The following is a 15,933-nucleotide window of genomic DNA, read 5'->3' as shown; positions in this document are numbered from 1 at the left end:
AATAATCACAGGTTTTGTGATATCTCAATTAGTAGAAAATTGTATTCCTGACGTTTCGTAACTTATTGTAAGTCACTTCTTCAGAGCTGATAAATAACTAACTAAAATAAATTATCAGAAGTTGGAATAGTGCAAGGGGAACATAACAGAATACTTTTAGTACAATCAAAATCATAATAGATCTTGACAAGTCAACGTCATTTTATTTTTGGTCATGGTGATTTTGTTTGAATTATCGCTGTGTTTATTTGTGTATATGAACAATGCATAATTTCTAGTACGAAGTTGTGGAGTTAGAATTTGATTGTGTGTGCAGATTCTGCGGAAAATCAATAGAGTCAAATGTGGTTGTTTGGAAAACAGTCCAAGTTGGATGAACAATCAGGCCTTCTTTCTACTAAAAATATTCTGTTATGTTTCCTTTGCACTATTCCAACTTCTGATAATTTATTTCAGTTAGTTATTTATCAACTCTGAAGAAGTGACTTACAATAAGTTACGAAACGTCAGGAATACAATTTTCTGCTAGTTGGAGTATCACAAAACATGTAATCCTTATTCGGAAGTTCGCCTCAAAATTATTTTTTAGGAAATAAGAGACCATTCTTCAATTTGATGTTCTACTGTGATTCAATCAATTTCATACTGGTTTTTATCACTAACTAACTCACTGATCCGTCTACCTCCTGACTTTAGGATGTTGGACTTTACCCAACGTGATAGCGAAACCTTAGTTCCATACTGGGACAAAATGGTTACTCAGTCCTTTCTTTTTACAAACGTACTCGAGCTGTAACCTATCTGTATCAGATAAAACCATTGAGTTCATATTGTTATTTATTTTCCTGAATCTTAATAATATCTGGAACATCTTACAAAATGAAATGGTTTTCTAGGAACCAAATGATTGTGTTTAAACAGATAAATACTCTTTGTAAAAAGATATTTATTTTATGAACAGTACCACAGATGTATAAGACAATACGATGATTCTACAAAAGATAAGAAGAAAATATTTTTTCATAAGTTTTTTTATTCCTTGAGTAAATACTTATTTCAGATAAACGGAAATATTCCTCTCAATAAAATAGCCCACACCTTTCTTACAATTTATCACTAAATAAATATCCAATTTTCAAAGAATTGTCTTTTTAAAACTACTCTGAAATTGAACGACACTTTTTAGTTCGTTTCTCATTTGTTGGTATGGAGAGTGACTCCTAACTTCACAACTTCTAAGTACTTTGTACAAAATCACAATTCATCAGACAACCGATTCGCAACACTGAAAGTATTACTAGCTTATATTAGAAAACATGTGGTTGGAATATAATTCTTAAGAGAGTTATAACACAAATTGAATTTAATTAAATAACAGCTGAAAATTATGTGAAAAGGGGCAGAGGTTTCACTGTCAGTACAGAACTTCTCAGTAGTATTTCTTAACAATGAATGAGGTCTATTTTCGCCAATTCGGAAGAACAACTAGACTTGGAAAATTTATTTACTTCAAGACTAAAGTAACTTTTACATTTAAAAACCTTAGACAGTTAATTTACTCTTTTATAAATAAACTTTTTCTAAGTGACTTTATTTCTTTTGTTCCATATGTGAGAATATTCCACTTATGTAGACAAGTAATTCAATGGTTATTGAGTTGGTCTCATCACTAAACAAACGGTTGTACATTCGTAAATAAATATAATAACTGTCTGTTTTCTATTTGTTCGTTCCCTGTAGTTATCAGTAAATCAGCAACAATCATGTTTTAGGAAAACATGAGTCATTGAAAATATCCTGTTTGGAAAATGGAATTAATTACACCCCAAAACCATGTTATTCTCAATTTTTATACTTATATATATATATATGGGAATAAAATAAAATGAATTGTTTACTGCAAACATAATGAAAGTTATTATTATTATTACTATTATTATTATTATTATTATTATTATTATTATTGTTCCTGGACTCTGAAACATAAACACAAACATTGAAAGGAAAAGAAACAACTTTTAAAAAAGAAAACAGAAAAGAAAATGCACAAATGAGTCAGTCTTTCTTTTGACTTCATTATTTATTTTTGCAATATTCAAGATATGAATCACTTGATAAATAATGCACAGTTATGTTTACATAATGCAGACATTCAAAATACGTTTTGAATTAAGATTTGTACGTCAATATTTGGGAATGTGTGTCATTGAACCTCAGCTTAGTGATTTAGTGGTTACGCGCATGATTAGCGACCAAAAGGTAATGTATTTGATTGCTATCGGGGTCGCATAAGCAAATAGTCTACTAGTTCCATACCTCGATAGTACAGCGCTTTTTTAGTTTCCAGTAATGTCCTAACTGAAGTCAGTTTGTGAAGGATGATAACTGGAAAATAGGTCTTTTCAAGTATACGAAAATAATTCTCACTAAGCAAAGTGTCTATTAAATAAACTAGGGAGTTCTCGGCAGTTTTTTGGCACATATTTCGGATAACAAAACACTGAACACAGTCAGACCCAGAAGCTTCATAAACAGTGGGCCTTCAACAACGTTTTATCACTCACAAAACCATCGAATTCAACTGTGAACTTAGATATATATCTTCAGTAGTGTAGTGAACGAGAACACCAGTGGAGACAATCGAATGTATTTGAGCACAAAATTACAGAATATCTCACTAAAATCTAACAACCATACAGTAAACAGTTGACTTGCAAATTACAATCAATTGTCTCAACCTTGACCATTCCTTCTCCGATTATTATTGTTCATGCATTTTCATACCAATTGCGTTCCGTTTTCGTTCTCTTCCTATCGATCTTCTACTGAAATGCATTCAATGCCCGACCATTGTTATATACTACTTGTGTGGATATAAGTCGCCCACACTATAGTAGTATGTTTGGTTCTGATATTCCAATAATAACAGCGCCTATTTTACTCTAAATACAATGCTGTTGTGTGCTCAAATTTATTCAACGGATTATAAGACAACATGTTACAAATTGTATTTTATATAATAATGATGTAGCCCAGTTTCATAAATCTTTCAACTACATTACTTGACTACAGCAACAAAATATGAAATAGCGCAAATAGATCAAATTATTGTGTCTGAATTCTTCCTGCTGTACTTATGATTTACTCGAAAAAGTAGTCAAGTACCTGTAGAAGTCCCCTTTGGCTCATCAAAGTCTTTACGTTCAATGTTCGTGGTCCTAGACTATTTATGTCAGTATGAAATATATTTAGAATATTTGCAATTGTCTTAAATATTTCGCATAATATAAAAATTCAAGTCTCTCATGTAAAATAACTTGAAATTTTCTTTGAGTAGAGTGGTTGAGATCCGATTTTCAATGATTATCACCACGTAATTTATATTTTCTGAAAAGTGATTGCTAACTCAGATCAAATTGGAACTAAAAGAATCATTATCATTCATACAGTAACAATCTAAGTAATCATGATAACATTTACTAACAATATTACTTAAAAGCAGGACAACATGTCACGTTAGTGTTTTGAACAACAATCTTTCTTGAAAGGAACACACAGTTTGATTTCAATCGCATCCTCTAACTAATAAATTACTTTTGAAATAAAGTTCTTTTACATTAAATTAACTTATGTGACGTTATTTTAGTTAAGATCACTTTTGTTGTTTACAATAGATAGTATATACGATGCTATCAAATTTTCATCCGTTTAACTATTGGTGATTTAGTTGTAAACCTAATGAACCCAGGATAACACAACCTAAGAGCGTGAATAACTCTTCCAAACTTTATTTTATTCAACCAAAGAACACCAGCTGTTAGATATTCATAAACCCATCACAGGCAAACTGAATCGGTAACACAGACATTATTGGTATAGATACCTTTCCGCTGGACGAGACTAAGAAAACAATGTTTAAACTAAAGTTGATTTGATTTTATCTATCGTTCGCTCTTTACAATATTTGCTACTTCAAATTACTAAAAGCCAAGACACACTATTCATTTAAGGTTAATAAACTCTTCGAACGATTTGCCATTTTTCGTGGTTATTTTTGTGTAGTCTAATCATTTCATAATGCACCATATGTGATTAAAGCTTTAAAGACAATTTTAAGCGAAAATTGACACGCTACTTGTATCATAAACTATGCTTCACATTCTAACAGCAAAACACAACGAAATTATGTCTGAATCAGAGTATTCGATTAAACATCTTACCCACACTCGAATTAAAGTGATTTTCTTTGTCCTCCTTAACTTTTTAATATTGATACCTTATAACTGTCCATTATTGTAAACAGTAATTAACATTAACAATAAAAAGACAAACAGTGTAGCACTTATCATTAGTGTTCTTTCCAACCTAGAGTAGAATGTAGAAATGTAGTGAACTAGAAGTCAGGTGAGCAAAGCCAATTTATTATCTATTGCAACATTAGTTCTTCCGTAAAATGCAAAAAATCATATATTAATTACATCATTTGTAAATCTTCCATAAATTGTCTCAAACGTTATCGCTCCTTCATTACTATTACAATTACTCTCTATTTACATTCCCGTTCTCTTCAATTCGATCTCCTCAACATTTTGCTGCCAGGTATTTCACTTCTGATCGGTGTTACATACCACTTATGTCGACAGACATGTAGCACACACCACAAGAATACTTTGATTATTATGATTATCTCAAATAAAATATTTTTAATATCTAATTCTGGATGTTGAAAATACTTTCAAACTTAGAAAACACGAAAAAAACAGAATTGTAATTTTAATCAAAAACGAATAGTGGCTAGCAGTGGAATCCAGGACGCGCATTTCGTCCTATTTGTGACTCATCAGCGAGATGTACCTGCATCTGAGAGTTGATGTTTACTCTGAGACTCGAGCCCACTACCTTTCGCTTCAAACGCTTGACTGACCAGTTGCAGTCGTAAAATATCAATGGGAACATTCAAACAAACAATACCAAGTGAATTTAGAATTATAATCTGTATTTTGAAAGATAACTAAACTAGCAAAACTATCTAGAAGAAACATTTATGCTAAATAAGGCTTTCATTAAGAAAATCTTCAAAATTCCTTCATTTATCAGTTCTATTGGGAAAGATGGAGTGAAAGTGATTTTCAAGATTTTTCATAATTTATCTGATAATCTTGAAATTAAAAAGTGTATTAAATGTACAATGTCAAAATCTCAGAAATACGATTTTTTTAAAACAAAAATTTAACTTCCAAAAATAAAACACCTGAAAAGACAGTTTAATGAAAAAGGGCTGATTGCTCTACTTACTGGATATACAGAGAATGAAAGTGTATTTCAAAGTAATTGATTTCTTCACACTTTTTGTAATTTCATGGAAATAAGAAATACCTACTCATTCTGGTGCCTGTCTGGCTTGGAATTTTCGACACCTAGGAATATAAGTACAAGTTGTAAATACGAATTGAAATTTCTTATTATTTTTTATTATTTTCAAAGACTTCATCGATTAGCCTGTATAAATCTAGCCAATATAGTGACCGAGCCAATCATAACTTGAAGAGAAACCAGCAAGGTAAAACCATCTTACCGCTTTTCTAACACCTTTTGTGCCAATAAAACATTTATATATTCACTTTGATTGTTCGAAACATACATGTAAGTCGTCAGAATTTAGGATTTTCAATTATCTTGTAACCATCTCAAATCGTTATTTCAACTCTAAATTATTTGTACATATATAAAGATATTAGGAAGCGTAATTTCAGCTTTTTTCTAAATGACCCCTAATATGAAATTAAAAAGCAACTCCATTAGTTGGTCGTTCATTTTTATTATGATGCTATGAAGATACTATCAGACATAGAATGGTAAACAATATGGGACCCACCGTTAATGTTCATCTATTTTTACGCTCATTTTTCTAAAAGACATAAAGTGAGGAAATATAGCCAATGAACAATTTAGTAAATTTCAATGTTAAAAGAAGAGAAAACACGATATAAAGTAACATGTAAAAGTTGTAGAATACTACTAGAAGGTTAGGAATGAATACATCCGAGTTAATGTTCCTAATTTTAAGTTACACCACCTGGTCTCTCTGATTACACACTAAAGCTGTGCTTCACTGCTTAATAAAAAGACTGTATTTCCCTACAAGACCATAACTATAAGTTAGTAATATCATGAAATACTGATTTTGTGACTTGGTTCAGTTAACATAGGCCCTTTCACAACCTTCATGAACAGCAGTTCTTGGAAAAGGCTAATGAAACCATGTTTAAGTAAATCAAACGATATAAAAGCAAATCATGAGGAGATTTATCAACTGTAAATGTATCTCAATCCCTTAGGAAGTCAGTCGCGACCCGGATAGCTCGACGGTAACTTCTCCGACTGTAAAGCTGGGTGACACGAGATCAAATTTGTCAGAGAAAATAAGTTCCTTTAAGACTGCAGTTATACCTTACTAACGAGTGCCAATTAGTGAAACTTATGTCCGTGGTTTTCTGTCAATCATCTTCAACCACCACCTACATTACATGGTAACGCCTTTTCTTCTCCTTAAAGAATTTTCAGTGTGATACTTTGTTTCATTTTTCGGTTGTTTAAGTGACATTTCGTACATCACTCAGAAATCTTGGTCAGAGATTGTTTAGCACAGACACCAAATGAACTTGAATTTATTTCTACTTTTATTCATCTATTCAGATATAATGGAAACTTTATGCAGAGACTAATACTGTGTTTTATACAGGTGGTTCCCTTTAAAAATTTAAATAAATATTATTTATTTGGAAATTAATTGATAACGATCAAAAAACATATTAACTGACAAGTTGGGATTTTAAAAAAAAATATTTTTCATGTTTACTTGTTTATCTGTTTAATCTATTCATTTCCTTTCTCCTTTTGAATCTTCTTTTTCCCTTTTCATTTTTAAGGTTTTTCTTGTTTTGTTTTATAGTTGTTTTTGTCATATAAAAATTACCATTCAGCTTTTGCTACCTGTACATTTACGGTACTGTAAGTATGAAGGGAGGAGACGGAGAAGCATAATGTATGTATTTGTATTTGTGTATAATTAGCAAATCCCTATCATTACAGACCGCAAAATCAGTTGTTCATCAACTGTCCAATAATTATCATGTTACAAGATGAGAAATAATTATTTTATTGGAAATACGAACCGACTTAAGTAAACTAACCATTGGATAGCAAGAAACACTGGGGAATCGCTAAAAGATCTCTATACTAAAGGTTATCATGTCCTTACTTGTGACTAATTTCCACAGGTGGTTCCAGAAGTTCAGATGGAAATGACTAGTGGTGTTCAACTGTGTGGATTAAAACAGGGGATTATCTGTGTGCAATACCACACAAGTTGAATCCGCACACTATAGGGTGACGGTTCGTTGGTCTCAAGGTTAAGTATTTACTGAGAAACCTGAGGACAGTAATTTCGACCAGTGGCGGGGTCGCGGAGGTCCACTGCTCTGGAATTCCATGCTTGAACAAAGCGGTGATTCAGTATTTTCTGTTTTTATAGGTTCCCCAACATGGGTTATTTCCTGATCTCAATAACATTCAACAATCTCTAGAAACCCCAACCCTGAAAAAATTATTTATCTGGCTTCGAACATCTCTATAAGTCATAAAATGGTATACAACAATGATCAGAGTAAAATTCATACGTAAAATGGTGTATTTAATTAGAACAGTCGTCGTATTTTTGTATGATGAGTAAAATTTTAGTTTATCACCAGTTTTTTATCTTCTTCCTTATATTTGCGAGTTATAGTGTTTTTCTTGTTTTTAGTATCAGTTTTCGCACAGTACTGTATCACTGAAACACAATTTATTCCAGCAAATGACTTCACAAAAATAAAAGCTAAACGCCACTGATCACGTAACAGTCGTTTTTCCCAAGTATGAAACTCTTCAACAGTGTGGATCCATAGTCTTACCAAGGTTCAAAACCGTCAAGCACTATGGCAAGCTCGTTACTTTGAGACCACCTAGAAAGAATTCAAAATTCAACACTTTCATTTTCAATCAATCGGCGATATTTCCGAGGTACGATCTATACTCGTCCTGGTAATCTTATTTCTTTTAACTGATTGAAGTAAAACGTGTAAATGTTGAGTATCGACATCATTTTCCCTTGAGTTCAATGTTTTCCACTTCTGAAGAGTCCTACACTAGGAAGAAACAGGTATCAAGTGTTTACTGATTTTCAGGGGTTGTTTGACTATTACTGAACCGTACTGTAAACTCTGAAATGTTGTTTCAGTCAAGTTGTTATCAGACTATTTTGCCACTGAGGTATATGAGAAGATTATTCTCAAAAAGTCTTCACAAAACCACAACAGAAAATTTTCAGTTTTCGTATCAATGATTTAGAGAAATATGAGGATTTTAGTGAATCAAAACTACAGAGTAGATTTGAATGCTTTTCATCGTCAATAATAATCACAGTTGGGTATAAGTTAAATGATCGATTGATAAACGTCTGAATACCTACTGAAAAAAGTGATAAATAAGCGATGTGCTTCAACAGATCACAGATTTTCATATTTTGATTTTCAGTGTAATCTAAGTGATATTAACTAAAAAGAAAATAAAAAATTTAGCCGTCTTTGTTTTAATAATTAATTATCTGGTAACGTTGAATAGTTTGTTTTCCGACCTTTGGTATTAACAGAATTCTATCAGAGTATGAAACTGGCTTTAATTTGGTGATTAATCAGCGTATGTTAGTTGAACAATATGTCACACGAGACCAGAATAACGTAGTTGTAAAGACTTTGTACCTGAGTAACAAGGTTTTGAATCCTAAGAAGGATATAAGTTTCTTTGAGCATACTAAAAAGTTTTAAATGTCATTTAGTCTCTGTAGAATCCTGACCAAATCGACGTAAGTAATATCTTTGAGTTATTTTCGATTTTTTTTACATAAACATAGAATCTTCGTTAGAAATATTTAGTCTAATTTAAATATTTTAATCCCATATTTTTAAATAACCATGGTCTTCAGTTGCAGTGATCTGAAAACACTGTTTGTGTTCACTAAGTTAACGAATATACGAAAAAATGAATTCACTATGTTCTTATAAAGTAAATAATAGGAAAATTAAATATACATTCATTTATTTCAAATCTACCTACTAATAATTTAATTCGGTAATTCGGATTTCAAAAGTCTCAGTAACCATTCCCGTGAAGATCACTCATATTAATACACGTTTACTCTAATAATTAGCACTTAAAAAAGATCAAATAAAATCTACAAATGAAGATTGTTTTAAGTCTCAGAAGTAATTACTTTGATTTATGTCAAAAACATAATTCCATTATAAGCTGATTTTTTTTAAACAACTATAATATTGAATAGTTTTTTTGATCATAAGGAGTTAACAACTGATCTGTCTTGATCAAGTAAACTTTCTGAAGTAAGACTTTAAATCTGCTCAGTTGATTAAACAAAGCTAATTCCCGATAATACTCCATGAAAGTGATTTCACACCAACTACCAAAGAGAGTAGGAATTCTTACTTACTGATTCTCAGTTTAGTGACGTGATCATAGTAATATTAATAACAATAAATGTATTTACATGGTTGGGTAATTATAAACCTTCTATGTAATCATGTGATGTACACTTTTCTGTGAAGTTATAGCTCAGAACAATATAAATTGCTAAAACTAAATTGTTAATCAGTTGACATGAATAAATGAACTATTCCAAGTGATCATGAATATGTTAATTTGACAATACCTCATTTCTTCTTATTTAAAATAAGCTTTGAAATGCAAATTTCAAAACTTCCCTTTATCATTGAATGTATTATGGCATAAGTATCCATAGATATCTGATTTGAATCATAGTTAACAGTTTCATATACATTATTGACTTATTGATTATTGAATATTTCAAATTAGTGAGTCGATATATATATATATATATATATATATATATATGCTATTCATCAATATTGAGATATCTCCCATTGCATTAAAATGATTTCAAAAGAATATTAATAAACTCAATAGAAACTATGCTTTTGAAAGTTATTTTAATTTATGTAATTATTATTATGTTAATTTATCGAGAAGGAAATACTTTGGATTACTTATCAAAGGAATGTGGTAGTAAATCAGAATGGGGCCCATGGCGTTGTCCTGGTATAGGAACAAAATGTACTGCCAACATTGCAACACGTTATAAATGCATCGGTGGGAATTGTACAAATGATAGTCTATGTGCTAAACTTGAAAACCATACTGTAAGTAATAAATACTTGTTGTATATATATATATATATATATATATATATATATATATATATATATATATATATATATAATGACCGCTGACAACCATTTGTAAATGAAAGATAATCTGTATATTCGTAACAAAATTATCAGGATTTAACGAACAGATTTATCCGCCTGCTTACTAACTTACTCCTGTTACCCCTAATGTAGGTGCATAGGCCGCTCACTAGCATTCTCCATCTAACTCTGTCTTGAACAATCTCTTCCAGTTTTTTCCACTTGCTATTCATCCTTTTCATGTCTGCTTCCATTCTCGGCGCAGTGTGTCCTTCGGTCTTCCTCTTTTTCGTTTCCCTTCACGGTCCCAAGTTAGCGCTTGCCTCGGGATGCAGTTTAGTGATTTCTATAATGTATGTCCTATCCACTTCCAACGTCTTTTTCTAATTCTCTATTCAGTTGGAAGCTGGTTTGTTCTCTCCCACAGTAGGCTGTCAATAATGGTATCCGACTAACGGACATTCAGTATCTTGTGTAGACAATTATTTATAAATACTAGTATCTTTTTGATGATGATGATTGTAGTTCTCCACGTTTTAGCTCTATACAATAGGACTGTCTTGAGGTTCGTATTATAGGTTCTGACTTTGATATTGGTTGACAGTTGTTCTGAGTTCCATATGTTCTTCAACTGTAGGAATGTTGCCCTTATTCTCCAAGATTACTCGAAAAAGTTGTAAAACAAATATTCGATTATCCACAAATATTGTTTTTTTTTTTAATTTTGTAAGACTTAAAAGTGATTTAAAAGTCGTAAGAATTACCAGTGTAATTTCACTCACTGATAAATTATTTCAGTAGCGCTCTTAATATACGCTAAACAAAAACTAAATATCGTTAGATTTATTTAAATTTTTTGATAATCGTGTATAAGGTCTTCTATTAAACTGTTTATGAGGAGCAAACACATAGAGGTGATGCTAGTTAGTCAATGAAAAGTTATCTGACAGAGCTAGTTATAATCACATCGTCATCAGTTCTTTAGACGAGCAATCATCATATTATTTAATTTGACAAATTGTTTGCTATATAAATTAGTAGTATGCCTGACAAAACTTACGTAAGCTATCATACATAAACATTAGAAATATAGTTGCTTTTACACCTACCAATTTATTAACAGGACATTTTTTCGTATTATTATTATTGAGCCAGCAATCGGATTCTTGTGTAAAAGTTCTTGAACGTGGTGAATGTGAACCTTGGTGGACCAATTGGTCATCGTGGTCTAAATGCACAACAACTTGTGGATTTACTGAAAAACATCGTTCCCGCTTTTGTACAGGAGCTTTAAATTATAATAATTACGAATCTAAGGTAAAAGATTCAATTTTAAAATCTTGTGCATCTATCGAAAGAATACATGAAAGAGTTGAAAAAGCTTCTTGTCCAGTAAGTCGCTTATGTTCAGCTATTAATGGTGGTTGGGGTCGATGGAGTGAATTCACTGAATGTTCCGTTACATGTGGCATAGGAAAACGTGTTCGACGTCGTCACTGTAATCATCCTAGACCACAAGAAGGTGGATTATACTGCCTAGGAACTGACTATCAAGAAGTAATTATTCATTTTTCTCAATTATATAACCTTTATTCCAAATGAACTATTTGTTGTCAATTTTGTAAGTGATATATTCTAAACTATATGATTAGAAGAGCTTATTATCTACAAAATGTAATGCAACCACTACATTTAAATATACTGACAAAATTTAATATTCTAGAATTCTGTTACGGTATTTTGCAAATCAGTATCATGTTAATTTAAACAACATTGATCCACGTGTAGAACAATATACTAACTGAAGATAGCTTTTGTTGCAGACTGACATTAAATATAAGACTACTGAAAAGGATCACTAGAGAACGTTTTTACAATAGATTAAGACCCCATACTATGAATCATTCACTATCCTACACAAAATCCAACTCAGGAAAATTTTAGCTCATGTGAAGAGTCTGTTAGTATTAAGCCAATGGTTTACTCTTTTAACGTCACGCAGTTTGCGCAATAGAGTAAAAGTTATCAAATGCCATTAGTAGAGTTTGTATTTTATCCGAAAAATCAGTTATATAAGGAACAAAATGAATAGGATTTCCTTCCATGAGATCTGAAATATAATATTAGTTTATTCAACTGATTATATACTTTTTAATGACATAGACTATGGAATGAAATAAATTACCACATTTCTTCAAATTTGACTGACCCTATCTTTAATGATTTTACATGTATAGACAATATTTCAGTCAAGCTCTTTGTGAGTATACTAAACTATCCACGTAGAAGTGTAAAGTGATGAATGACGTCAAAAGTTCAGTGTGTCCAACTTAATATAATCAAAATAGTGAGTGTTTATTGATGCAACTAACAATTGCTAGATAAAATAAACAGCTTAGAACAATCAGTCTTTTTGATAAATTTGGATAACATAATATGAAGGGTAAAATTACCATAGATCTGGAAATCTGCATCTTCTTATTACACTATTTAAATAATTTAGATATTTTCTGAACACACAATGCATATTTATAGCAATCTAGCTTCCATTATGTCAATCACTTCAAATTCATAGACTATGAAGTCCTTCATATCTATTTCTATCTTATTCAGCTGTCAGCTTTCTATTCCCGTTTTAAAAAGTAACATCAACATTGCATACTACTTATTTTCATGACAGCATTACTAAAATTATTTGTGAATTAATGCAATGGATGCAACTGACTCATCTAGTTCTAAGAACGTAATGCTACTTAGACTAACTATACAAAACATTACTTCTGGTATCTGTACTGTTTTTACATAATTTTCATTTTACAATATTATTTGTTTTTACTAAGATATCTTACTGATATGGACTTCTCAATTCCTTACTTTGAATATATATAGGTGTATCGTAATGATTGAAAATTTTCAAACTGATCATAACATTTATTTACGTACACTACTGATATATTCAATAAAAGTTTCCACATATATTACTGGATGGTTTGAATAAAGCTCATTAATTTACAACCGTAAAACAGAATAAGAAAATTATTTACTATGCTTTTCATGCATTAAATAGAGTTCTTTTTGAATATTTTTCATTAGAATTTTCCGTTTTAGTATAGAAGTTTTTATATACAGGTATTCTGTGAAGGTTATTTACCGTGTCCACGAACAGGACAGTGGTGCTCTTGGTCACCAATCATTCAACACTGCACACGTAATTGTGGACCACGTGGGATGGGATTAAGATTGCGCCAGTGTGCTTGCCCGAAACCATCGCAAGATGGTACTGACTGTGAAATACCACCAGAGACAGCAGGAATGATAGGTAATCTATTAATTAATAACAGTACTGACGCTCCAACGGGATCTGCACTTGAAGCAATACTTAAAGGTGAAGGATTATGGGAACCATGCAACCGTCATCATTGTCCATATTTAAAAACATTAAACGCTGAAGAAGACTTATTAGTATTGGAGGATTTAAATATACAAAGAACAGAAGATACCTGGATATCATCAGGTGGTCTGCCACAGAGAATTCATGGTCCATTAAAACTTTTCTGTCCATCATCACGTAATTCTCGTAAGAAAATATTCGACAAATCTGAACGTTTCCCAAAATCCAAGTTTTACTGGACTCGTTCAATTCCTACTTCTTCAAAAGAACCCTATGACATTCCGGGAGTACCAATAGTGAATTCAAATTTATTTATTGTTGAAAATGATCATTTGACTATTCGTAGTTTAGAGCCATCGACTATGGGAATTTATCGATTTGGTTACGAGTATGATCCTGGCTATTTTGAAACAATTTGCTTCTTTCCTGTTTATATTCATCAATGGCAACAAGTATGTGATTATAATGTGTCCAATTTGAAGCTCGAAAGTAACTGAATTTAAAGTAATATATTTTATCAGTATGGGGGATTCGTGACGATTGTAGTATTTTTATGGTTGAAATCAGGAGTCGATCTAATCTAAACCAACACTGAAAAACTGTGGGCATTGAACGGCTTTCACATCCTAGTATTGCACTCCTCAGTAATGCACATCTATTATCCTACACGCAAGACCCAAACCCAGAGCGTTTGGTCTCGCGCTCAACCACTGAGCTGGCCTCCAACGATGTTAATGTCTAACTTCAATCAATCGTGGATGTGCAGTAATGAGAAGTCCCATACTAGCAAGAAACGGCCGTCCAGTACTTCCAATTTTTCAATGGTTGTCTAGCTTACATCGACTTATAATATACTTTCGTTCCAAACAATTAATAAATGAATCGTATTTTCTTAGGTAACAATGAATTTTGAGCTTACATTTGTTTAGCAACAACATGCTGATGGTAAAAATAACGCAGTTTCATGAGGTAAATTAACCTAACAACAGCTTGACCCATAATAAAGATGAAACATGCTAAATCATAAAAAAACTTTCAAAATGTCTAGTTTATTAGGAAATAATTCAGACATTTCGTCTATTAGATTATAATTATCCTGTGTAATTGATTAAGAACAGAGTTAATGTACACTAGTCGAATATCATTTGAAATAAATTATTGGCACAGCAAAATGACCAAAGTATTGATGATCATTACGTCCAATATATTTTGAATAATGACCAGCTCTGGAATCCGGGACTAGCGTTTAGTATTATTTAAAAAATAAGGTTTCCAAATTTTTCAAAACAAAATATACTACTTTATTTAAAAATAAATAGAATGATATTTTTTGTAAAATTTTGTGTTTAGGTATTATCTCATGGAGTGACATTTGACTTAGTTTGTAATTCATTGGGATTATGGCCTATTATAAGTAAATCTGCCAAAACAAAATGGTTCGTTTACTGGAACGTAACTTTATTGGAAAAAGAAGAGCAGAATGATACAGAAAAGCATAAATTATGGTGGTACACAGAATTGAAAAATTCTCATATCAACAAACATGAGGGAAATAATTCATTTGACAATCAAACTGACAATCCATCAATTTTCGGAACACAATTCACATTATGGGATACAGAATATAAGAGACTGCATGATACTGTGAAGGAAATGACTGGATATTATGAATGTCATATATTTAATCAAATTAATTCTACATTTAATCGGACGTTTATTACGCAATCAATTCATCTTATAATAAAATCACCTTCAAATATATGGACTTTAGTAAGTGATAAAAGTTTATTTTCATGATAAGAGCTTTTAATACACTTGGGTAATATACTTGTTACCAAGATATATCGCTATAATGTTTGTGATATATACATTCAATTAAATAATATTTGGGACGTTTCAAGCTGATGTATCTGCACCCATACTGACGTCTAAGCAAAGAGTTACACCCCATCCTTATAGCTTCAAACATAAAAATATTAACCAATCTCTTACTGAACCATAGCAGTTACTAGATTATTCGGTCTTAAATTTGTTGTTAATGGAAAAGACTTGTATTTTTCTGTATTTGATATTTAATCAGTATTTATGTATCTATCCAGAGTTCATCTGCTGACAGAAACTCATTGTCCTAGTTCGTTGGTAGTGAAGTTTGATTTGACTGAGGTATTTCCCGTCACATAATGACTTCACATTCTGGTGTTCATTGAGACTAAACATTCTTCC

The 15,933-nt window shown here is 31.5% G+C and overlaps 1 protein-coding gene across 1 annotated transcript; it reads left to right on the top strand.

The window, feature by feature from the left end:
• Positions 1-2,142: 2,142 nt before the first annotated feature.
• Positions 2,143-14,207, top strand: Smp_171690 (putative properdin; the record flags this gene model as incomplete). Its single annotated transcript, XM_018799989.1, has 4 exons — positions 2,143-2,259; positions 10,128-10,271; positions 11,475-11,876; positions 13,449-14,207. 4 exons carry the CDS (start codon positions 2,143-2,145, stop codon positions 14,205-14,207), a joined length of 1,422 nt encoding a protein of 473 aa, XP_018653847.1.
• Between the last annotated feature and the right edge of the window lie 1,726 nt (positions 14,208-15,933).

This window comes from Schistosoma mansoni, chromosome W (assembly GCF_000237925.1).
Source record: "Schistosoma mansoni strain Puerto Rico chromosome W, complete genome".
NCBI classification, from domain to species: domain Eukaryota; kingdom Metazoa; phylum Platyhelminthes; class Trematoda; order Strigeidida; family Schistosomatidae; genus Schistosoma; species Schistosoma mansoni.
This window is presented reverse-complemented; position numbering and strand designations above follow the sequence as displayed.